The sequence below is a fragment of the Salvelinus fontinalis genome, chromosome 18 (assembly GCF_029448725.1).
Source record: "Salvelinus fontinalis isolate EN_2023a chromosome 18, ASM2944872v1, whole genome shotgun sequence".
Lineage (NCBI taxonomy): Eukaryota > Metazoa > Chordata > Actinopteri > Salmoniformes > Salmonidae > Salvelinus > Salvelinus fontinalis.
The window spans coordinates 28,506,049-28,532,810 of NC_074682.1; the positions used below are offsets into that span (position 1 = coordinate 28,506,049).

Below are 26,762 nucleotides of genomic sequence, written 5' to 3' on the forward strand. Positions count from 1 at the left end.
TACTAGCAATTGGATACCACAAAATTGGGGAGAAAAAGGGGGTTGAAAAAGTAATGGGTTTCCATAACCGAGCAGCTGGACACAAGCCTAACATCACCATGCCAAGTGTCGGCTGGAGTTGTGTAAAGCTCACCATTGGACTCTGGAGCAGTGGAAACACGTTCTCTGGAGTTTTTTACATTTTATTTTACCTTTATTTAACTAGGCAAGTCAGTTAAGAACAAAGTCTTATTTTCAATGACTGGTCCCGGTGATGATGTCCAGTGCTCAAGAGGGGAAGAGGGAGTGTCACATTGTGGTTCTCACAGATGATGGCATAGTGGATTGGGAGCGTGACAACCCTCAACCCAGGAGTACTCCCAGAGTAGGTGCCATTGTAGCCCCTCTCAGAGTAATTAGAATTAATAATAAATGACTGATAAAATGGATCATTTAAATGTATATTTTGGACAGTGCTGTTCATCAAATGTTTATACTTTATATTCTTGAGGATCTAGCAACCCAACCTCATTTTGGGAGTGAGCACGTTGTTTGATATTATTTCCTGTTTGCTCTTCAATGTGCCCAGTTCTGTACAGCACCAAGCTCTACTGCTTCTTCAAGCACATTGACAACAGAAACGTGGCCAAAGCCCTGCTGAAGGAGAGAGGACTGAAGAACATATGCATCGGCATCTAGGGTGAGTCACTTCCCAGGAAAGGAAAGAGTCAAATCAAATCAAATTTATTTATATAGCCCTTCGTACATCAGCTGATATCTCAAAGTGCTGCACAGAAACCCAGCCTAAAACCCCAAACAGCAAGCAATGCAGGTGTAGAAACACGGTGGCTAGGAAAAACTCCCTAGAAAGGCCAAAACCTAGGAAGAAACCTAGAGAGGAACCAGGCTATGAGGGGTGGCCAATCCTCTTCTGGCTGTGCCAGGTGGAGATTATAACAGAACATGACCAAGATGTTCAAATGTTCATAAATGACCAGCATGGTCAAATAATAATAATCACAGTAGTTGTCGAGGGTGCAACAGGTCAGCACCTCAGGAGTAAATGTCATAGCCGATCATTGAGAGTATCTCTACTGCTCCTGCTGTCTCTAGAGAGTTGAAAACAGGTGAACAGGTCAGGGTTCCATAGCCGCAGGCAGAACAGTTGAAACTGAAGCAGCAGCACGGCCAGGTGGACTGGGGATAGCAAGGAGTCATCATGCCAGGTAGCCCTGAGGCATGGTCCTAGGGCTCAGGTCCTCCGAAAGAGAGAGAGAAAGAAAGAAAGAGAGAATTAGTAAGAGCATACTTAAATTCACACAGGACAACGGATAAGACAGGTGAAATACTCCAGAAATAACAGACTGACCCTAGCCCCCCGACACAAACTACTGCAGCATAAATACTGGAGGGGTCAGGAGACACTGTGGCCCCATCCGATGATACCCCCGGACAGGGCCAAACAGGCAGGATATAACCTCACCCACTTTGCCAAAGCACAGCCCCCACACCACTAGAGGGATATCTTCAACCACCAACATACCATCCTGAGACAAGGCAGAGTATAGCCCACAAAGATCTCCGCCACGGCACAACCCAAGGGGGGGCGCCAACCCAGACAGAAAGACCACGTCAGTGACTCAATCCTCTCAAGTGACGCAACCCTCCAAGGGACGGCATGGAAGAGCACCAGTAAGCCAGTGACTCAGCCCCTGTAATAGGGTTAGAGGCAGAGAATCCCAGTGGAGAGAGAGGAACCGGCCAGGCAGAGACAGCAAGGGCGGTTCGTTGCTCCAGTGCCTTTCCGTTCACTTTCACACTCCTGGGCCAGACTACACTCAATCATAGGACCTACTGAAGAGATGAGTCTGCGTCTCTCACATGGGTAGGCAGACCATTCCATAAAAATGAAACTCTATAAAAGAAAGCCCTGCCTCCAGCTGTTTGCTTAGAAATTCTAGGCACAATTAGGAGGCCTGCGTCTTGTGACCGTAGCGTACGTGTAGGTATGTACGGCAGGACCAAATTGGAACGATAGGTAGGAGCAAGCCCATGTAATGCTTTGTAGGTTAACAGTAAAACCTTGAAATCAACCCTTGCCTTAACAGGAAGCCAGTGTAGGGAGGCTAGCACTGGAGTAATATGATAAACATTTTTGGTTCTAGTCAGGATTCTAGCAGCCGTATTTAGCACTAACTGAAGTTTATTTTGTGCTTTATCCGAGTAGCCAGAAAGTAGAGCATTGCAGTAGCCTAAACTAGAAATGACAAAAGCATGGATACATATTTCTGCATCATTTTTCGACAGAAAATTTCAGATTTTTGCAATGTTACGTAGATGGAAAAAAGCTGTCCTTGAAACAGTCTTGATATGTTCGTCAAAAGAGAGATCAGGGTCCAGAGTAACGTCGAGGTCCTTCACAGTTTAATTTGAGACGACTGTACAACCATCAAGATTAATTGTCAAATTTAAGAGAAGATCTCTTTGTTTCTTGGGACCTAGAACAAGCGTCTCTGTTTTGTCCGAGTTTAAAAGTAGAAAGTTTGCAGCCATCCACTTCCTTATGTCTGAAACACAGGCTTCCATCGAGGGCAATTTTGGGGCTTCACCATGTTTCATCGAAATGTACAGCTGTGTGTCATCCGCATAGCAGTGAAAGTTAACATTATGTTTTCGAATGACATCACCAAGAGGTAAAATGTATAGTGAAAACAATAGTGGTCCTAAGACGGAACCTTGAGGAACACCGAAATTTACAGTTGATTTGTCAGACCATCCACAGAGACAAACTGATATCTTTCCGACAGATAAGATCTAAAGCAGGCCAGAACTTGTCGGTGTAGACCAATTTGGGTTTCCAATATCTCCAAAAGAATGTGGTGAATGATGGTGTCAAAAGCAGCACTAAGGTCTAGGAGCACGAGGACAGATGCAGAGCCTTGGTCTGACGCCATTAAAAGGTAATTTACCACCTTCACAAGTGCAGTCTCAGTGCTATGATGGGTTCTAAAACCAGACTGAAGCATTTCGTATACATTGTTTGTCTTCAGGAAGGCAGTGAGTTGCTGCACAACAGCCTTTTCTAAAAACTTTGAGAGGAATGGGAGATTCGATATAGGCCGATAGTTTTTTATATTTTCTGGGTCAAGGTTTGGCTTTTTCAAGAGAGGCTTTATTACTGCCACTTTTAGTGAGTTTGGTACAAATCCTGTGGATAGAGACGTTTATTATGTTCAACATAGGAGGGCCAAGACGGTCTTCCAGTGTGTCCCCAACATCATCGCCTCTCTGGGGGAGCCACCACAACCCGCAACCACACCCACCCCGCAGGTCAACGAGCTGGATAGGCTGATCAACACTGATCCCCACCCTCCAATGACAGTTGAGGAGAGCATAGAAGTTGTCCTTGTATAGGTTAATTTATTTCCCATATTGGTTAAGGTCAGGGTTTGGCAAGGTTGAGCTGATCCTAGATCTGTGTTTTGGGGCGACATCTACCCATGTTTCTCATCTGTTAGCCTATCTCCCACTCAGGATATGTACATTTACAGACACACTCAAACAAACCTCAATGACTGTACAGTCCAAACCCATATACACATACCGAGACAGAGGTCTTAATTTGGTCACCGAATAAAATAAATTCACAAGAAATCCACACTAATGCACAGTTGTATGAACAGTTTTGTACTTTTAATGTAGCTTAATTTTGGCCAGGTAATAGCCTAACCACCGATCAAGCAACATTACATCGGTGGAAAAGTGTGTATGTTCAAATCCTGTTGCTGCAGGATAATTTTGCTGCAACAATACTGGTCAAATTAAGCTCCTACATCTGTACATGTACTCCCACATATAAACACAGATTTGGACAAGGAGGATGTTTACAGCAGATAATCAGACCTACTAGTGTGTATCTGTTCAGTTGTCTTATTAATACTTTACCCACCACCACCCCCATGTGTTATATTCAGTTTGTGTGTGTGTGTGTGTGTGTGTGTGTGTGTGTGTGTGTGTGTGTGTGTGTGTGTGTGTGTGTGTGTGTGTGTGTGTGTGTGTGTGTGTGTGTGTGCTGTTTTCTTTCCTTTTATGGCTGATTACATTTTATACAATGGGAATTGTTTATATGAAGGTTGCCATTCAGTATTATTGTTTAAGGTTATGTACATAGTTTTTCTTCAAAGAATTTGTTCCAATAATTTTACAGCTGCAGAGGAAATTTGAATAAATATATTGACGACTGAACTAACTTTATGATTTTGTCTAATAGAACCTAATGTTGACATCTCATATAAGGGACGGCTGTCCTGACAAAGACATATAGTAGAGTATGCCACAGACAGTATGCCACAGACAGTATGCCACAGACAGTATGCCACAGACAGTATGCCACAGACAGTATGCCACAGACAGTATGCCACAGAGTTGTAAGAAACTTTTATTAAATTATGAAATCATTTTAGCATTTAAAGCTTTTTTCTTTGCAGAGAAATGTGGTTGAGCTGAAAACATTCAAAACACACAGAAGTATTCAAAAAGACTCACTCACATCTATGCATAGTATACTGTATGTGTCATCCAGCAGAGAGAAATGATTGTGGTTTATACATGTAGTCATTTGCATAAGGATATTTGTTCTTGTTCAAAAGGAACAGCTGGTGTGAAGCACAATATAACATCTGTTAAACACATCAGCAGACATAATGGAAAGTATTGTACCGCCTGTTTGTCATGTGTACCTTTTCAAACAGCACTACAGTAGTAAGGCTGTGTTTACAAAGGCAGCCCAATCGGTATCTTTATTCCACTTATTGGTCTTTAGACCAATCACATCAGATTCTTTTCACATCAAATCAATTTCAGAGCTGATTTAATTGGTCAAAAGACCAATTAGTGGAAGAAAATACCAGAATTGCACTGCCTGTGTAAACGCAGCCTGTGTGTCTATCATTCTAAGCAGCTGCTCAGGGCTTACTTCTCCAGCAACAAAAACACCTTAAAGCACTCGAGTGAAAACTAGAATGAGTGGGAAACTACACTTCAACGTCATTCAGTCGTCCATCTGGAAAGAAAAATAATTCTAGCAACACTTTACAAAGGTATTATTTCTGGGTAACTATATGGGAATTACCTTTTGTAATAACCTTTAAGTATAAGAAGTTACATAGCACTTAGCATTGTATTCTCTTGAAAATTCTAAGACTTAGAACAAATGGTTAGTGTTCCATAGCTGTACTACATCCAGATGGAATAGTAACTAGATTATTTACTAGTTACTCTAGTAATGTCTCCTGTAGTTACTCCAGTAAAGTGAGACCAAGTTTACACACACACACACACACACACACACACACACACACACACACACACACACACACACACACACACACACACACACACACACACACACACACACACACACACACACACCTGAAAGTGCTATAAAACACAGATATGTGAAAGTTGAAATTCCATATTTAGGGAAGTTTTAAAATGTAGACGAAATTCCTGAATAACCAGCGTTATTCATAAAGCAGTGGTACCTCTGGGAGTTCAAAATACTACATGGAAAAAAACTGAAGACTAAAATAAGAATCCTTTCTTTAAATACCAGCTTTAGAAAGACAAGCTGTAAAAAAAATCAAGTAAGTAAGTTGTGAGAGTGACTTCCAGATCTTTCCATCATGCATAGAAACAACTTGACATTAAAAAGGGGGGGATTCAAATGTTAAACTAATGTACAGCTCCTGTAGTTCTTTGGGTAAGGCACAGAAATAGACATGTTAACTTGTTTCAAGGCAGTGTCATTCAGACAGCTCAACATACACACACACAAGCAGCATTAGTTATATCCCTGAAAACTAATACTATTTCAATCCACAGCATTAAGAATCAAACGTATTGAAAATGTCTGTATTATACAAAATGACAGAAGATAGATAACTGGGCACAACAAAAGCAGTAAAGGAGAAGTGGTTCTTGCTTATATTTCTAGAGGAGTAGCAAGACCACGATGGAATTTTCTGTCCTTCGTTGAAAATTCTCACTCACTAACTGGTGACATCACAAAAACCCCCAAAATAGAACCCTAAAAATAGCAATCCTTTAACTCATCCCTTGAAGGCAAGCAGTGATCGGATGACATCACAGAGGAAGTGATACAGACTACTGGGAACCTGCCAGCTCCCAGAGAACAGTAGAGACGTTTTCCTATGAACAGTATGACTGGTTGAGGAGAGGAATGGGGAGAAGGTTCTGGAGGGGCACAAAGGGGGCAGCTCTAAGGCTGTTCAGTGCTGCTGGGAAAGTTAGAGCTAGGCTTCAGCTTTGAGACATTGGGTCCTACTCAATCAAAGCTGCTATCCCGGTTTCTAAGATCAAGTTTTACATTCGCAGAAAGGCCAAACAGTGGTCACAACCATTTATTCACTGGGTATAATGAATCCTAGTTCAGGAGGCCAGCAGGGAATATACTTACCCCATAAACACAGCTTAACTGAACGGTCGAAATAAACTGATATTTTACTTTTTTCATATTTGTGGTAATATGAAATAGAACAGTGAAGTGAAGACATCTGGGTGTTGTGGGGAGGTGAGGGGTTCAGGGGGCCATTGCAGCACAAGTTATAGGGTCACAGTTCATCTCTTACTTCCCTTCATGTAGGAAGGGATGGCTCCCCTGGCTGTCAGGCCCTCAAAGCGCTTGTAGGTGTAGTTGATAAAGACCCAGTCCTTATTCTTATAGTCAGCCTCCGCTGCAGCTGCTGCTGCTGGGGACTTGGTGGGTGCTGCTGCAGCTTGGGAGAGAGAAGAGGGAGAGGAAGGAGGAAGTGTGAATAGATAAGGAGAAAGGGAGAGAGCTTTATAGTTGATAGTCACAGGGTATACTGTACAACCACACACACACAGTCAGAATAATAATCAACTGAGACACAGGAAAATAGTTTCTGCTAAAACTGTCTGTCTTTCTCTCACCTGTTGGTGAAAGGATGTCTGACTCAGGGAACTCATCGAAGTTTGACGTGTCGTCAATGCTTTTAATCTCAATGGGGATCGCTGCAGGTCTCTCCCTGTGATGGGTGATAAACGCAAAACTGTAGTGAGGCCTGGACATTTGGACCACTGAGGTATAAAAACCTCATTGATTTAGATATAAACTGTTCCTTGTAAGTAGTCCCTGTGTACCTGATGTGGTCATAATCAACTCCCTCAAAAAACAGGTTTCTCTTGATCTCCTCCACTCCTGTCGCCCCGATCCGATGGTCTCCCTCACAGCAGAACCTAAGCAGTATAATAGACATGTTTAGATCCTAAGAACAACCACAGAAGGATATAGAAGTGTGCTTGCCATAGATACAGAACTAGCTTGAGATTACATTGTAACCATTTAGTTGATGTTCATTCTTGTCAAGAGTAACATGCTGTACAGTAAGCTACAGAATGCTTATTCATCTCGCTCTATTTTTACACATGTTTTTATGTAGTACTGGTGCTGACCTGAGGATGAGGTCCTTGGCCCTCTCTGAGATAGGTACTTCTGGAGGGAACACCAGAGTCTCCTTCCAGTTCATCACTTTCTTATAGGTTTCCTGGGGCGTCTCTGAACAGAACGGGGGGTAGCCTGGAGAGAGAGAGGGACATTTAGACAGCAATCCTAATTCAATCATAACATGCATCAAACTGACATCAATGCATGATTTACACAAATGTTTCAGTTACTAATGCCACTTAAGTTAGGGCCTGTGTTTCCAATCAACAGATATCCCTCCTACCAATCAACATCTCATACATGATGACCCCCAGGCTCCACCAATCACAGAGCTTGTTGTATCCGGTCTGCATGAACACTTCTGGGGCAATGTAGTCTGGAGTTCCTACAGTGGAGAATGCCTGAGAAATGGTGAGAGGAGAGAGGGAAAAGGAGAAGGACAGGAGAGGAGAGGGGGGAAAGGAGAGAGGGAGAGTAGAGATAGTGGGAAATTAGAGAGGGAGAGGACAGGGGGGAAAGGAGAGAGGGAGAGGAGAAAGAAGAGAGGGAAAGGAGAGGGAGAGGACAGAGGGGAAAGGAGAGAGGGGAGAGGAGAAAGAAGAGAGGGAAAGGAGAGGGAGAGGACAGAGGGGAAAGGAGAGAGGGGACAGGAGAGAAGGGAAAGGAGAGGGAGAGGACAGAGGGGAAAGGAGAGAGGGGAGAGGAGAGAAGGGAAAGGAGAGGGAGAGGACAGAGGGGAAAGGAGAGAGGGGAGAGGAGAGAAGGGAAAGGAGAGGGAGAGGACAGAGGGGAAAGGAGAGAAGGGAGAGGACAGGGGGGAAAGGAGAGAGGGGAGAGGAGAAAGAAGAGAGGGAAAGGAGAGGGAGAGGACAGAGGGGAAAGGAGAGAGGGGACAGGAGAGAAGGGAAAGGAGAGGGAGAGGACAGAGGGGAAAGGAGAGAGGGGAGAGGAGAGAAGGGAAAGGAGAGGGAGAGGACAGAGGGGAAAGGAGAGAGGGGAGAGGAGAGAAGGGAAAGGAGAGGGAGAGGACAGAGGGGAAAGGAGAGAAGGGAGAGGACAGGGGGGAAAGGAGAGAGGGGAGAGGAGAGAAGGGAAAGGAGAGGGAGAGGACAGAGGGGAAAGGAGAGAGGGGAGAGGAGAGAAGGGAAAGGAGAGGGAGAGGACAGAAGGGAAGGGAGAGAGGGGAGAGGAGAGAAGGGAAAGGAGAGGGAGAGGACAGAGGGGAAAGGAGAGAGGGGAGAGGACAGGGGGGAAAGGAGAGAGGGGAGAGGAGAGAAGGGAAAGGAGAGGGAGAGGACAGAGGGGAAAGGAGAGAGGGGAGAGGAGAGAAGGGAAAGGAGAGGGAGAGGACAGGGGGGAAAGGAGAGAGGGAGATGAGTAGAGAGGAGAGAGGGTTAAGGTGCCTGCAGACTAGGTTCTTACTGCAATATTACTGTATGACCCTCTTGAGACGCCATAGCAACAACATAGCCAGTAACACTTCCTCAAAATAGTAAATCAAGAAATCTGTAATAGATGTTGACGTTTTTGCAGAGGAGGTCTTAGTCGGAAAAAAACCTTCCGAACATCAAAATGTCACAAAATCTCGTCATAATATATGTGCGAACTGGAGCGCCACATTTAGACTGGGAAGGATGTGACTTTACCTCCATAGCCCAGAAAGTAAAACAGCCTCCATAGCCCAGACAGTAAAACAGCCTCCATAGCCCAGACAGTAAAACAGCCTCCATAGCCCAGACAGTAAAACAGCCTCCATAGCCCAGACCGTAAAACAGCCTCCATAGCCCAGACAGTAAAACAGCCTCCATAGCCCAGACAGTAAAACAGCCTCCATAGCCCAGACAGTAAAACAGCCTCCATAGCCCAGACAGTAAAACAGCCTCCATAGCCCAGACAGTAAAACAACCTGTAGCTCACAAGTTAAATTTGCATTACCAGAAAAGTCCTGAATTGACCAAATTAAAATGGAGTCGACCCCAGACGTTTCTCTAACGATGCCATACACTTGCTGTGGAAATGTAACTGACGTAACAGTGAGTGTGCTGTATATCCCCTAACAAGGACAGGACTCCAACCACCTGCACACCAGATGTGTACTGTAGTGTGTCTGTGCTCCTACGCTGGCCTTCCTCACTTCATCCACAGACTAGTCTCTACCGAACAACAAGCTCTCTAGCGTGACAAAATGCCTTTTCTTTGGAGCTGCTATACTCTTTCACATGAGAACACTTTTTCCTATGAGTAAATAAACACAACCAACACGTTTAAAAAACAGAGGTCATTGTGAAACCTTATACTACAGTCATCCCTGTTGTGTTTATGAGGAGGTTTAAGGTAAAGACCGATCCTCCAGCTGAGTAGTAACTGTATCCAGAGCTCCATGACACCCACCAGCTGTCGTCTGTTCCTCTTCCAGGTCTCTGCTTTCCTCTTGGAGTTCATGTACTGAGATGCTGTAAAGAAAAAATTATTAGTCTCAGGCACAACTCAATTACACACATAGGTGGAAAATGTATGACAAATCATGACAAATAAGAGCCTTCAGAAAGTATTCATACTCCTTGACTTATTCCACATTTTGATGTGTCACAGCCGGAATTCAAAATTAATTAAATAGATTGTTTTTCTCACTCATTTATACACAATTTCCCATAATGAAAATGTGAACAAAATGTGTTTAGAAATGTTTGTAGATTTATTGAAAATGAAATACAGAAATGTATAATTCTCTTAAGTCAGTCCATGTTAGAATCACCTTTGGCAGCGATTACAGCTGTGAGTCTTCTGGGTAAGTCTCTAAGAGCTTTGCACACCTGTACAATATTTTCCCATTATCCTTTTCAAAATGAATTGCTAGACAAACATTTTCAAAACTGTAACTCGGCCACTCAGGATCATTCCCTGTCCTCGGTAAGCAACTCCAGTGTAGATTTGGCCTTGTGTTTGGAAAGCAGCCTGAATCAGGTTTTCCTAGGATTTTGCCTGTGCTTAGCTCCATTTAGTTTATTTTTTATCCTGAAAAAAGACAGTCCTTTACAAGCATACCTAAAATATGACGCAACCACCACTATGCCTGAAAATATGGAGAGTGTATTGTGTGTTATATTTGCCCCAGACATAACACTTTGTACTCAGGACAAAAAGTGAATTGCTTTGCCAAATGTTTTGCAGTATTACTTTAATGCCTTTTAGCAAACAGGATGCATGTTTTGTATTCTGTACAGGTTTCCTTCTTTTCACTCTGTCATTTAGGTTAGTATTGTGGAGTAAGTACAATGTTGTTGATCCATCCTCGGTTTTCTCCTATCACAGCTATTCAACTCTGTAACTGTTTTAAAGTCCCCATTGGCCTCGTGGTGAAATCCCTGAGCGGTTTCCTTCCTCTCCGGCAACTGAGTTAGAGTTACTATCTTTGTAGTGACTGGGTGTACTGATACACCATCCAAAGTGTAATTGATAACTTCACCATGCACAAAGGGCTCCCAAATGGTGCAGTGGTCTAAGACAACCTGGTTCAAATCCAGACTATATCACAACCAGCTGTGATTGGGAGTCCCATAGGGCGGCGCGCAACTGGCCCAGCGTCACCTGAGTTTGGCCGGTGTAGGCCACCTTTGTAAATAAGAATTTGTTCTTAACTGACTTGCCTAGTTAAAAAATATATTCAATGTCTGCTTTTTTTTTACCCATCTACCAATAGGTGCCCTTCATTGCGAGGCATTGGAAAACCTCCCTGGTCGTTATTTGAATCTGTGTCTGAAATTCACTGCTCAACTGAGGGACCTACAGATAACTGGATGTGTGGGTACAGAGATGAGGTAGTCATTCAAAAATCATGTCAAACACTATTATTGAGTCCATGCAACTTATAATGTGACTTGTTAAGCAAATTTGTATTCCTGAACTTATTTGCCGTAACAAAGGGGTTGAATACTTATTTCAGCTTTTCATTAACTTGTAAAAAATACAAAATAAAACATTATTCCGCTTTGACATTATGGGGTGTTGTGTGTTTAGGCCTACGACAAAAAAAAATCTAAATTCAATCCATTTTATATTCAGGCTGGGAAAAGTCAAGGGGTGTGAATACTTTCTGAAGGCACTGTATACTGTAAGTTGTATAGTTTTATCAAATGAAATTAATCACGTATGGCTTTATTGTTGTACTCACTGAAGTCATTGGAGATGCTGTGGTTGAGGTTCCTGTAGAACTCTGTCCGATGGGCTTTCTTCAACCCTGTACACAGGCCAAAGTCTGACAGCTTCACATGACCCTAGAAAACACACACGGTTAGTTGTGCTACACTACTTCCTGGTGATGTTTCAGTAATACTGTGTGACAACACCAGAGAGTGTTTCTGAAATCACACTTCCTGTGGCGACTGTGAAACTGTGTGTGTGGATTTATGAATCTAGACAGGGTCGACAGACAGATCACCACACTATAATGCTGATGTCACTCTCCTGTCTGTGTGTGTGTAATGATGTCATTTCAACCATATTCAAACCTGTGTGTAATGATGTCATTTCAACCATATTTAAACCTGTGTGTAATGATGTCATTTCAACCATATTTAAACCTGTGTGTAATGATGTCATTTCAACCAAATTTAAACCTGTTTGTAATGATGTCATTTCAACCATATTTCAACCTGTTTGTAATGATGTCATTTCAACCATATTTCAACCTGTTTGTAATGATGTCATTTCAACCATATTTCAACCTGTTTGTAATGATGTCATTTCAACCATATTTCAACCTGTGTGTAATGATGTCATTTCAACCATATTTCAACCTGTGTGTAATGATGTCATTTCAACCATATTTAAACCTGTTTGTAATGATGTCATTTCAACCATATTTAAACCTGTGTGTAATGATGTCATTTCAACCATATTTAAACCTGTTTGTAATGATGTCATTTCAACCATATTTAAACCTGTGTGTAATGATGTCATTTCAACCATATTTAAATCTGTGTGTAATGATGTCATTTCAACCATATTTAAACCTGTGTGAAATGATGTCATTTCAACCATATTTAAACCTGTGTGTAATGATGTCATTTCAACCATATTTAAACCTGTGTGTAATGATGTCATTTCAACCATATTTAAACCTGTGTGTAATGATGTCATTTCAACCATATTTAAACCTGTTTGTAATGATGTCATTTCAACCATATTTAAACCTGTTTGTAATGTCATTTCAACCATATTTAAACCTGTGTGTAATGATGTAATTTCAACCATATTTAAACCTGTGTGTAATGATGTAATTTCAACCATATTTAAACCTGTGTGTAATGATGTCATTTCAACCATATTTAAACCTGTGTGTAATGATGTCATTTCAACCATATTTAAACCTGTGTGTAATGATGTAATTTCAACCATATTTAAACCTGTTTGTAATGATGTCATTTCAACCATATTTAAACCTGTGTGTAATGATGTCATTTCAACCAGGTAGTGTGTATGTGTACCTTAGAGTCCAGCAGTACATTGTCAGGTTTGATGTCTCTGTGTATGAAGCCCATCTGGTGTATAGAGTCTATGGCCAGGACCGTCTCAGCCACATAGAACTGAGTCTCCTCCTCTGACAGAGTATCCTTCTTCATCAGCAACGTCATCATGTCACCTGCAGGGGATGTCACACAGACCATCACACACATGACTGCAAACATGCACGCGCACACACACACACACACACACACACACACACACACACACACACACACACACACACACACACACCTCGACAGTGGAGGCTGGTGGAAGGAGCTATAGGAGGATGAGCTCATTGTAATGGTTGGAATGTAATGCATGGAACGGAGTCGAACATGTGGTTTCATATGCTTGATGTGTTTGATACCTTCCATGCATTACATTCCAGCCATGCTCCTCCCACCAGCCTCCACTGACCTCCAGGTAGGAACTCCATGAGTAGGTAGAGGTTAATCTTGTCCTGGAAGCTGTAGAACATCTTGACCACCCACAGACTGTCTGCCTGCACCAGGATGTCCCTCTCAGCCCGGATATGGCCCACCTAACATAGAAATACAACACAGATCACGCAGAATTAACAGACATATTCTCTCTACACTCATTAGCACTGAGCGATTAGTGCTTTTTGAGGTCGGTTTTGTTTACAGTTCGATTATTTAAAAAAAATAGTTTTGGTTCCGATTATTTTTAAACATTAAATGAATTAAGAAATAATGACATTAAAACAATTTCAGATTTTATTTATGGGAATTCCAAAGGCAAAAATATTGAACACTCAACTGCCAAAACATTGACAGTTTTCCATTGTCTCTGTCAGGTCCACACTGGGCAGACATCAATAATTACAATATTTCAGTTGTGTGTATAACTTCCTTTTTATTTGATTACTTTATTATTTTCCATTCCTTAAAAAGTCGTCATCTCTGCTCGGGCAGGAGCAACCAGCCAGCAAGACAACGATATCTCTGCTCAGGCAGGAGCAACCAGCCAGCAAGACAACGTTATCTCTGCTCAGATACTAACAACCAGCCAGCCAGAAAACGTTATCTCTGCTCAGATACTAGCAACCAGCCAGCCAGAAAACGTTATCTCTGCTCAGATACTAACAACCAGCCAGCCAGAAAACGTTATCTCTGCTCAGATACTAACAACCAGCCAGCCAGACGTTATCTCTGCTCAGATACTAACAACCAGCCAGCCAGACAACGTTATATCTGCTCAGATACTAACAACCAGCCAGCCAGACAACGTTATCTCTGCTCAGATACTAACAACCAGCCAGCCAGACAACGTTATATCTGCTCAGATACTAACAACCAGCCAGCCAGACAACGTTATATCTGCTCAAACACTAGCAACCAGCCAGCCAGACGTTATCTCTGCTCAGATACTAGCAACCAGCCAGACAGACAACGATATCTCTGCACAGGCAAGAGCAACCAGCCAGCCAGACAATGTTCTCTGCTCAGGCAGTAGCAACCAGCCAGCCAGACAACGTTATCTCTGCTCAGGCAGTAGCAACCAGCCAGCAAGGCAGGAGCAACCAGCCAGCCAGACAACGTTATCTCTGCTCAGGCAGTAGCAACCAGCCAGCCAGACAACGTTATCTCTGCTCAGGCAGGAGCAACCAGCCAGCCAGACAACGTTATCTCTGCTCGGGCAGTAGCAACCAGCCAGCTAGACAATGCTATCTCTGCTCAGGCAGTAGCAACCAGCCAGTCAGACAATTATCTCTTCTCAGGCAGTAGCAACCAGCCAGCCAGACAACGTTATCTCTGCTCAGGCAGTAGCAACCAGCCAGCCAGACAACGATATCTCTGCTCAGGCAGTAGCAACCAGCCAGCCAGACAACGATATCTCTGCTCAGATACTAACAACCAGCCAGCCAGACGTTATCTCTGCTCAGATACTAGCAACCAGCCAGCCAGACAACGTTATCTCTGCTCAGATACTAGCAACCAGCCAGCCAGACGTTATCTCTGCTCAGATACTAGCAACCAGCCAGACAGACAACGATATCTCTGCACAGGCAAGAGCAACCAGCCAGCCAGACAATGTTCTCTGCTCAGGCAGTAGCAACCAGCCAGACAGCGTTATCTCTGCTCAGGCAGTAGCAACCAGCCAGCAAGACAATGATATCTCTGCACAGGCAGTAGCAACCAGCCAGCCAGACAACGTTATCTCTGCTCAGATACTAACAACCAGCCAGCCAGAAAACGTTATCTCTGCTCAGATACTAACAACCAGCCAGCCAGAAAACGTTATCTCTGCTCAGATACTAACAACCAGCCAGCCAGAAAACGTTATCTCTGCTCAGATACTAACAACCAGCCAGCCAGACAACGTTATCTCTGCTCAGATACTAACAACCAGCCAGCCAGAAAACGTTATCTCTGCTCAGATACTAGCAACCAGCCAGACAGACAACGATATCTCTGCACAGGCAAGAGCAACCAGCCAGCCAGACAATGTTCTCTGCTCAGGCAGTAGCAACCAGCCAGCCAGACAACGTTATCTCTGCTCAGGCAGTAGCAACCAGCCAGCAAGGCAGTAGCAACCAGCCAGCCAGACAACGTTATCTCTGCTCAGGCAGGAGCAACCAGCCAGCCAGACAACGTTATCTCTGCTCGGGCAGGAGCAACCAGCCAGCCAGACAACGTTATCTCTGCTCAGGCAGTAGCAACCAGCCAGCTAGACAATGCTATCTCTGCTCAGGCAGTAGCAACCAGCCAGTCAGACAATTATCTCTTCTCAGGCAGTAGCAACCAGCCAGCCAGACAACGTTATCTCTGCTCAGGCAGTAGCAACCAGCCAGCCAGACAACGATATCTCTGCTCAGATACTAACAACCAGCCAGCCAGACGTTATCTCTGCTCAGATACTAGCAACCAGCCAGCCAGACAACGTTATCTCTGCTCAGATACTAGCAACCAGCCAGCCAGACGTTATCTCTGCTCAGATACTAGCAACCAGCCAGACAGACGATATCTCTGCACAGGCAAGAGCAACCAGCCAGCCAGACAATGTTCTCTGCTCAGGCAGTAGCAACCAGCCAGACAGCGTTATCTCTGCTCAGGCAGTAGCAACCAGCCAACAAGACAATGATATCTCTGCTCAGGCAGTAGCAACCAGCCAGTCAGACAATTATCTCTTCTCAGGCAGTAGCAACCAGCCAGTCAGACAATGTTATCTCTTCCCATCCAATCTACCTACCTCATCCCCATATTGATTTTATTTTATTTACTTTTCTGCTCTTTTGCACACCAGTATCTCTACTTGCTCATTTATCACTCTAGTGTTAATCTACTAAATTGTAATTATTCGCTCCTATGGCCTATTTATTGCCTTCCTCCTCATGCCTTTTGCACACACTGTATATAGACTTTATTTTTTCTACTGCGTCATTGACTTGTTTATTGTGTTATTGGCTTGTTTATTGTTTACTCCATGTGTGACTCTGTGTTGTTGTCTGTGTCACACTGCTTTGCTTTATCTTGGCCAGGTCACAGTTGTAAATTATAACTTGTTCTCAACTGCCCTACCAACTTCTGGAAACTTGGAAAAACCGAAATAAAAATCGAAACTAGAGGAATTAGCGATACAAAATGGACAACCCATTTTAAAACACTGTTCAAATTGACACAAACGCAGAACAACGCCAAATTCATGAGAAGTTGAATGGATTAGAAAATGCTATAAAAGGACAATGAAAATCCATTGGACTCCCCAATTTCTGACCAGATGCTCAATAAGAAACTTCAGGCCCTCAAAATCTAAAAAAGCATGCAGACCTGATGGCATCCTAAACGAGATGCTCAAACTCACTAGTGCAACATTTAAATTGGCTATATTAAAACTGTTTCATTTGATACTGAGTGTAGGTTATTTCTCTGATATCTGGAATCAAGGACTCATAACCCCAATCTTTAAGAACAGAGACAAATTTGACCCTAACAATTACAGAGGCATTTGTGTGAACAGTAACCTGGGGAAGGTTTTCTGTAGTATTATACATGTAAGAGTTCTAAACTTCCTTAATAAGCACAATGTCTTGAGTAAAAGCCAAATTGAATTTATACCAAAACATTGCATTACCGATCACATAGACACCATTGACAACCTGATAGATAAACATGTCCACCAAAATAATACCAAAATATACACTTGCTTTATCGACTTCCAAAAAGCATTTGACTCTATATGGCATACAGGACTGTTCTACAAAAGTATTGAAAATGGTGTAGGGGGAAAATATATGACATATTTAAATCAATGTATACTGTCAATACGTGCAGCATTAAAATTGGCAAGAAAACAACAGAATTCTTTAACCAGGGGCAGGGCCTTCGCCAGGGTTGCAATCTGAGCCCTGCACTCGCCAATATTTACATCAACGAATTGGCCACTATTCTAGAAAATCCGCGACGCCTGGTGTTAGTCTCCACAATTCAGAGGTTAAATGCCTGCTCTTCGCAGATTACCTGTGCCTGCTGTCACCGACAGCACATGGCCTACAGCAGAGCGTAGACCTGTGAGAGCATTACAGCCAGACCTGGGACCTGGTAGTAAACCCCAAAAAGACAAAAATAATAATTTTCTAGAGAAGATCAAGATCTCAGGGAATTAGTTCTCAATTGGTACAAAATATACAGAGTACTGCACACACTGCAATTACTTAGATTTAAAAATAAGCTCAATTGGACACCTTAATGAGGCAGTGAATGAATTGAGAGAGAAAGCACGCAGGGCATTCTACGCCATTAAAAAGCAAATTCAGGCCTCCCGAGTGGCGCAGTGGTTTAAGTGTGCCACTAGAAACTCTGGGTTCGAGTCCAGGCTCTGTCGTAGCCGGCCGCGACCAGGAGACCCATGAGGCAGCGCACAATTGGCCCTGCATCGTCCAGGTTAGGAGAGGGTTTGGCCGGCAGGAATGTCCTTGTCCCACGGCGCACTAGCGACTCCTGTGGTGGGCCGGGCGCAGTGCATGCTGACACGGTCGCCAGGTGTACAGTGTTTCCTCCGACACATTGGTGCTGCTGGCTTCCGGGTTAAGTGGGCATTGTGTCAAGAAGCAGTGCGGCTCGGTTGGGTTGTGCTTTGGAGGACGCACGGCTCTCGACCTTCGCCTCTACCGAGTCCGTACGGGAGTTGCAGCGATGAGACAAGACTCTAACTACCAATTGGATATCATGAAATTGGGGTGAAAAAGGGGTAAAAAAAACAAACATTTTCAATAAAAAAAGCAAATTCTAATTGAAATACCTATTAATATTTGGCTAAAACTAATTGAATGTGTCATTGAACCAATTGCACTTTATGACAGCGAGGTGTGGGGTCCACTTGCAAAACAAGATTTCCCCCAATGGGACAAACACCCCATTGAAATCCTGCATGCAGTGTTATGTAAGATTCTCCGACATGTCCAGAGGAAAAGTACAAACAATGCATGCAGGCCAGAACTAGGCCAACACCCACTAATAATAAAAACAAAAAAAAGAGCAAATAAGTTTGAGAAAAATCTAAAATACAGTGACCCCCTCTCATATCATTACCAAGCCCTGCAATGCCAAGAGCTGAGCAAAGAAAAGAGTCCCCTCATCCAGCTGGTCCTGGGGCTGTTCACAAACCTATTCTACTAACACACTGAAGCCTCAGGACCAGAACATCCAATCAATCAGAATAAACCAAATTACAACACAGTCAAAATAAAACTACATTGCTTATTGGGAAACACAAGCACAAAGCAAAATGCAGTGCTATCTGGCCCTAAATCGACAGTTCACCATGGCTAACTATTTAACTATGGATACTGATCAAAACCTTGACAAAGTACAGGCTCAGTGAGCACAGCCTTGCCATTGAGAAGGGTAGACACAGGAAAACCTGGCTCCCTGTAGAGGAAAGGCTGTGCAACCACTGCACCACAGCAGAACCTGAGACAGAGCTGCATTTCCTGACAATTATATATATTTTTTAAACAATTAGAGAGTGTAATTTCCCCAAATTTGAAACCCTTCTTCAAGGTTTCAAAGAACTCTCTGATGAGAATAGGCTACCCGCCCTGTTGGGGGAGGACGCAGAGAGCTGTGGGTTGGCAGCGCACTACATTGCTGCCTGCCATAAGATGAGGGACAGTGTCTGACAGACCAACTAACCTGCACATGTCCTCTATGCTTATTGCTATTGTTCAAGGTCTGGTTATTTTGACCCTTGATTATTGTTGTTACTCTTGTCTCGTTGACAATATTGTAAATCTCCAAAGTAAGTTTGGCAATATGTACATTGTTACGTCATACCAATAAACCAAATTGTATTGAGAGACAGAGAGCGAGACAGAGAGAGAGAGACAGAGAGACAGACAGAGAGAGAGATAGAAGGGAAAGACGGAGAGACAGAAGGGGGAGACGGAGGGAGAGACAAAGAGAGACCGAGAGGGAGAGAGACACACACACACACCTGTTCCTTCTCCAGCATGTCGGCCTTGCGCAGGATCTTCATGGCATAGATGTGACCTGTGTCCTTCTTCTGGACCAGACGCACCTGGAAGTCAGGGGACAAAGGTCAAAGTTGAGCCAACATGGCAGCAAGAAGTTCACGAGGTCATAGCCAATGCAAGGGCATTTACACTACCGTCATCAATACATTTTCTGAAACAGTGGATTAGGCAGTTGTGCGATTTTCATGTTCAGACTGTGAAATGATAACTATAGTAACATTGTAAACTGGTAACTAATTACACAATAATAACCTAGTTAGAATTCTAATAGCTCCATGTATGCTTACCTCTCCAAAAGCTCCTCGACCAATCACCTTGAGGGACTCAAAGTCATCCAATCCCAGCCTGGTTCTCTTCAGCCTCAGGAACTCTGTCTCCTTACGCGCGTGCTGGGAGCGCCGAATACGCTTCTGCAACACAGGTTGTGTGTAAGTGTGTGTGAGCACGTGTGAGCACGTGCCACTGCTAGAACTATACTCACCTCTTCATCAGGCAGCCCCTCCTCCTCCATCACCATCTCTAGCTTCTGTTGCCTGGCAACGAAATAGGGGTTGAGGGTCAAGAGGCAAAGGTTAGGGTCAAATATGCTGATTCAGGAAGACACTTCCCAACCTGCAGCTCCATACTGATCACTACACTACCTGCTGTTTCATTTCTACAGGACAGTTATGGAGGAACGGTAACATAATTGGAATGGCCCATTCATACATTCTCAAAGAGAAACAAACCATAAACGTTGGTGGGTAGGTTGAGCTGTGACCAATGTTCCCTCTAAGCTGCATGTGAGTGCAGGCGCACAGCTCCCCCGGGACTGCCTCGCAGAAGAAATAGCAGCCCGCGTAGAGAAGCACGAGATTGAAGTACACTCAACTTTCTAGAGTTTTCCCCGTTAGTTAACACTATCAACGTTTCCCTTTACTGTGGGAATTGTGATCGAATCAACACAATAAAAGCCACTTTCAATGCAACAAACCGAAACAAAATAAACTATGCAAGAGTTTTTGTTGTAAGCAGAACAGAGTAGGATTCTATTGCATTGACAGGCACAACTGAGGCCTGCACTCTTCACAGACCGGTAAGCCATAACCAGTAAGACCTGCAGATGGCCTATATGCAAATAGACCATTGCCATATATGGATCTGTGCCATTCACTTTGAACTGGACTGTGTTCACAGCATGAGAAGTCGTGAGTTGAGCCGCGTGTTTTGAGATCAAAGCTAGAGCTACATGTAACCAGGTGTGTACATTTGACCTTTACTAGTTAGTAAGTTATTACCATAGTTATAGATCATTTGTAGTCAGCAATGGGGGAGTGGTTGCTCCTTACAAGATCACAAAACATGTGCATTTCTAGCCATCTTTGAAAAGCAAGTCAGGTAAAGAACAGTGTTGTATTTTGGCTTGAATAAGCTATATAGCCAATAGGCAGACGGTAGCATCATTTGTCTGATTCTCTGTAATAATGGTGTGGGAATAATGATGCATTTTATTTTGTGGTTTCTTGCATCAAACAACACAACAACATTTCCAGTCACCTCCTTGTCTGAAAGACAAGTGGAATAAACAGGTTAATGTCAAGCCATGATGTTTTTTTCAAAAGTCTCATGGAATGTAGGCCCACATTGAACACCACATAATGGCTGCTACTGTAGGCTGTAAAATTCAACAGCTATTTCCATGTAAAAATGTTATGGAATGCATTTTCTCCATAGTTTTTGATGGTAGGCCACTCTGGTAGGCCTACATTATGATCAAATACCCACAGTAGCCAACTTGACCAAACGGGTACAGCTTCAGTGTTCACAGCAAACGCTCGCTGGAAGTTGCACAGAATTTTCACGACATTCAAGTTTGCGCTCAGCAGACCTTAAACTTGGTCAGTGCCGAAATGTTTTTGAGGGAACATTGGCTGTAACTGGGAGTTTGCTTGGGCATAACTTCCTTTTCAGATCTCTGTAACAGCTTCTAGCCCCTGAGCTAACTGTATAAAACACTGTCTCTCTCATCCTTCCGCTTTCTTTTTCTCAACCATACACATACTCTCTTCCTAATAAGGGGTTTCCATAAAGAAATGGTGTGATAAAGTTACACTCCTCCAACACACACACACACAGTCTGGAACATTTCCTCCACCAGGCAGTGTGGGGCTTTAAGCAGAGAGAGACCACGTGATGTGTCACCTCTACTCTCTTCTCCTCTTGTTTGTGGCAAGCCACTGTGCTGCTGCCTTAGCTTCTGACATGTTTTCAGGAATCATCTTTGCTTTTCAGAGTTCCAGTTTGTGTGAGCATGGTGCAGAACACCCACCTCATCTCTCTCTCCTCATGCTGGTCTATCAGGTTACAGTAGAAGTTCTCCAGGGTCACCATAGCCATGTTCACTCTCTCCTTGGTGTGGTTACTCATCGAGGAACATGAGGAATGACCCCTTGTTGCCATGGTTACCTACCTACACACACACACGCGCACACACACACACAAATTGGAGCACACATTAGTGTAAAGTGTCCTATGCCCTACTGTCTACAGATATCCCCTATTATGTAGCTTCCAGCAGGTCACCACATCTCTCTGATGGATATGAGTGATAGATAGCATAACTGATGACGCTAAATTGAACCACAAATTCACGATAAAAATGATACCAATTTGATTCATAAATTTTCACGCCTTTCAAATATCATACCATGAAAAGATGCCCGTATTATGCCAACTTAAAAGATGGGGTAAAATAATTGGTTATTCTATATTACAGTGAACTTTGAGTGCATATAAGCAAAGTTTTCCACAAACAAAATGGCAGGTATTACATCATTAATACGGTGTGATGACTTTTGCATAATTCAATTCTAATTCAATTTTAACACAGTAAAAATGGATGCTAAATATTTTCATGTGTTCCACTAGTAGATCAATAATACAGTGTGATGAACATGAGGGTGCAAAGCTGTCATCAAAGCAAAGGGTGGCTACTTTGAAGAATCTCAAATATATTTGTAAAAGTTAGGGCAGGGAGGATATGTGCTTATAACCACGAATATTGCTTGATTCCAAATGGACACCTACTCCCTAGGCACTTCAAGTAGATCTTCTCTAGTCCACTCATGTAGTCACCTATACAATTAATGGCACCATTCACAGACCAATTGTTAATTCACTACAAAATCAAAATTTTGCAATTTCCATCTTAGTCTCCTGACTTTATTCCCATTTCAAACCTGTGGTTTCAATTGAAGAGGGGGGCCATAAGCGCAGACGAGGGATATCAAGGATCTGGAAAGAACCGGTATGGAGGAATACAGATGGCTCCTAATGTGTTCCCTGCCCGGCCAAACTGAGCAATTGGGGGATAAAGGCCTTGGTCAGGGAGGTGACCACGAACCCGATGGTCACTCTCACAGAGTTACAGAGTTCCTCTGTGGACATGGGAGAAACTTACAGAAGGACAACCATCTCTGCAGCACTCCACCAATCAGGCCTTTATGCTAGAGTGGCCAGACGGAAGCCACTCCTCAATAAAAGGCACATGACAGCCCACTTGGAGTTTGCCAAAAGGCACCTAAAGACTCTCAGACCATGAGAAACAAGATTCTCTGGTCTGATGAAACCAAGATTTAACTCTTTGGCCTGAATGCCAAGCATCACGTCTGGAGGAAACCTGGCACCATCCCTACGGTGATGTATGGTGGTGTTTGTCAGCGGCAGGGACTGGGAGACTAGTCAAGATCGAGGCAAAGATGAACGGAGCAAAGTACAGAAAGATCCTTGATGAAAACCTGCTCCAGCGCACTCAGGACATTCAAGTCTCTCTCTCTCTATATATATATCTATATATACACTATTCAAAAAAATAACGGGAACACTTAAACAACACAATGTCAATCACACTTCTGTGAAATCAAACTGTCCACTTAGGAAGCAATACTGATTGACAATAAATTTCACATGCTGTTGTGCAAATGGAATAGACAAAAGGTGGAAATTATAGGCAACTAGCAAGACAACCCCAATAAAGGAGTGGTTCTGCAGGTGGTGACCACAGACCACTTCTCAGTTCCTATGCTTCCTGGCTGATGTTTTGGTCACTTTTGAATGCTGGCTGTGCTTTCACTCTAGTGGTAGCATGAGACAGAGTCTACACAAGTGGCTCAGGTAGTGCAGCTCATCCAGGATGGCACATCAATGCGAGCTGTGGCAAGAAGGTTTGCTGTGTCTGTCAGCGTAGTGTCCAGAGCATGGAGGCGCTACCAGGAGACAGGCCAGTACATCAGGAGACGTGGAGGAGGCCGTAGGAGGGCAACAACCCAGCAGCAGGACCGCTACCTCCGCCTTTGTTCAAGGAGGAGCACTGCCAGAGCCCTACAAAATGACCTCCAGCAGGCCACAAATGTGCATGTGTCTGCTCAAACGGTCAGAAACAGACTCCACGAGGGTGGTATGAGGGCCCGACATCCACAGGTGGGGGTTGTGCTTACAGCCCAACACCGTGCAGGACGTTTGGCATTTGCCAGAGAACACCAAGATTGGCAAATTCGCCACTGGCGCCCTGTGCTCTTCACAGATGAAAGCAGGATCACACTGAGCACATGAGCACATGTGACAGACGTGACAGAGTCTGGAGACACCGTGGAGAACGTTCTGCTGCCTGCAACATCCTCCAGCATGACCGGTTTGGCGGTGGGTCAGTCATGGTGTGGGGTGGCATTTCTTTGTGGGGCCGCACAGCCCTCCATGTGCTCGCCAGAGGTAGCCTGACTGCCATTAGGTACCAAGATGAGATCCTCAGACCCCTTGTGAGACCATATGCTGACACATGCACATTTGTGGCCTGCTGGAGGTCATTTTGCAGGGCTCTGGCAGTGCTCCTCCTTGCACAAAGGCGGAGGTAGCGGTCCTGCGGCTGCACCTCCATGCTCTGGACACTACGCTGACAGACACAGCAAACCTTCTTGCCACAGCTCGCATTGATGTGCCATCCTGGATGAACTGCACTACCTGAGCCACTTGTGTGGGTTGTAGACTCCGTCTCATGCTACCACTAGAGTGAAAGCACCGCCAGCATTCAAAAGTGACCAAAACATTAGCCGAGAAGCATAGGAACTGAGAAGTGGTCTGTGGTCACCACCTGCAGAACCACTCCTTTATTGGGGGTGTCTTGCTAATTGCCTATAATTTCCACCTTTTGCACAACAGCATGTGAAATTTATTGTCAATCAGTGTTGCTTCCTAAGTGGACAGTTTGATTTCACAGAAGTGTGATTGACTTGGAGTTACATTGTGTTGTTTAAGTGTTCCCTTTATTTTTTTGAGCAGTGTATAAATAAATAAGATTATTTTGATTGCAAGAATTCTGTATAATATTTTAAATTGAAAAAAGTGTTTAAATCCAGCGTTGTTTTGTGTATCAGTTCATAAACCCTTTGCCATCGAATCAGCACATCAAACATCTCTTCCCGACTATTTTGCAACCTGTCTGGCACAGCCGTCAATTATTTGGTCCTTAAATGGAACTGCTATGCTTTTATATATTTGCTATACTCAGTGTATGATATGCAGTTGCTTTGTAAAAAAATGTATGGCTTTTTCCCAAATTAATTTATGATCAGATACTTCAGTTGTAACTGATTTTGCTGCTCTAAATGTTTACAATTGCTAGACAACTTTAGCACAGTTCCAAACTTAGACTATCCTCTTTTTTAACAACAGCCTGTATAGAAATCAAAATGTCTGTGGTGCTGCAGCATCTGATCATTTGTTGTCATGCTCTGTTGTGGTATTTAAAAAAATTCTGCTTGTCTCCAGTCATGTACAATTGCATGAGGTGCGTTTATAAAAGGCTTTTTTTTCACAGACCGCAAATAAGATGATAGATTCATGCAGGTCATTTATTATAATGTAGTTATTTTCAACTTGACCCTTGTCCTCAGTGGTCTGCACATCCACAACCTTCTGGCTACTTTGTAATGTAATGCTTACAAAACAAAGTACATTTTCTAAAGCTTCATATCTAAGGCTCTGTTCTGTTCTAGGAGTGAGGGTAAACATAGGCATGTACTCTGCTATCCACTTTATGTTTTGATTATAATTTTGGGTATGGGGGGGTTCATGTTCTTATTTTCAAGCGTTCAGGGATGGTCGGGTAAAAATATATTTTCCTGGAGGGGGGGGGGGCATCCATTTTCATTCCAGAGGTCAACTTTTCTCCTGGTATCCCTCATTATAAATAATGTACAGTTCCTAACCGGTTTTAACATAGTTGTAGCCAACAGTCATTTGCAGTGACAGCACGTTTGAGAGAGAGAGTAGCCCCCCGACGTTCCTATGCTGTCCCTTAGACAACATAGTCACATTAATTTACATAAAGCTCCACAGTGGAGTCACCTCTTCCTGGAGAGATTTAAACTGTTATGAAAACGTCACGCCAGGGTAAGCCTACACGAAACACTGTCCTTATTTTAAATGTTTCTAAAATCCCCTATGGGAAAAATGAATGGTCGAAAAACATTTCCTTGTTTAACCGCTAGGTGTTATGGGTATTATGACTCATACTGTGGTATTCTGTGGACAAAACACACACATATGTCCCCTGTCTCTTTCGCGAATGTTGAATACAATACAATTTTAACTTGTTATCCGCCGATTTCTTCATTTTGTGTGTAGAAATTTGAGACAAAGTATCCACAGCAAAGTACTTTCAAACCGAATCTAAAACGAGGGTCTCTGTGTGTGGCTATCACGATTTGTATCACTTGAAGCACACGCACAAGACGGAAGTACCGCGATGCATGAACAACTTCAGTAGTTGTACAAAACGGAACTCAACAGCGTTTGGAGTAAACACCATAGAGCCTTTGTTTTACTATTAAAGACTAATGTGATCACAGTGTGATTGTCAGTCAAGAGAGAGGAGCCTTTGTTTTACTCTTACGTTATCTAACATTATCACAACTTCCTAAAGTAGCCTACATCTCAATATCTCGCACGCAAAGTATCAATAAAACAACGTTCACAAAGTAAGTTCGTGTGGTACATCTACAACGTGTACATGATCATTGTCAAATTAAATGTTACTCTCACCTCCTCCGTTATGGCATTAATCGTTCAAATTCAATTCGGATCTGCTCCCCTCGTCTGATGACGTTCGGTATCCACTCGTAATTACGGGAAGTGAAGTGCCCCTCCCCGCGGAGTTCCAAATTATCCCGGGCCTTTACCAGGGCCATGGTCGGGTGGGCTACTAGGATCATATTCAGGTAATGAAGATGTTGATAGTCTGACCCTTAGAATTCA

General features: G+C 43.4%; 1 protein-coding gene across 2 annotated transcripts; it reads right to left on the reverse strand.

The window, feature by feature from the left end:
• Positions 1-707: 707 nt before the first annotated feature.
• LOC129815905 (serine/threonine-protein kinase 38-like) lies at positions 708-26,653 on the reverse strand. 2 transcript variants are annotated; one of them, XM_055870109.1, is made up of 15 exons: positions 26,550-26,653; positions 21,781-21,921; positions 19,954-20,005; positions 19,760-19,882; positions 19,433-19,516; positions 13,394-13,517; positions 12,955-13,109; positions 11,640-11,742; positions 9,860-9,921; positions 7,752-7,869; positions 7,477-7,600; positions 7,165-7,260; positions 6,955-7,049; positions 6,630-6,770; positions 708-1,238 (listed from the first exon to the last, which is right to left on the reverse strand). In XM_055870109.1, the coding sequence occupies exons 2-15, from the start codon at positions 21,909-21,911 to the stop codon at positions 1,225-1,227; spliced, it is 1,422 nt and encodes a 473-aa protein (XP_055726084.1). In that variant the 5' UTR covers positions 21,912-21,921; positions 26,550-26,653; the 3' UTR covers positions 708-1,224. The 2 variants fall into 2 exon arrangements, with proteins under 2 accessions (XP_055726084.1, XP_055726083.1); XM_055870108.1 differs by having other exon boundaries at positions 6,630-6,776.
• Between the last annotated feature and the right edge of the window lie 109 nt (positions 26,654-26,762).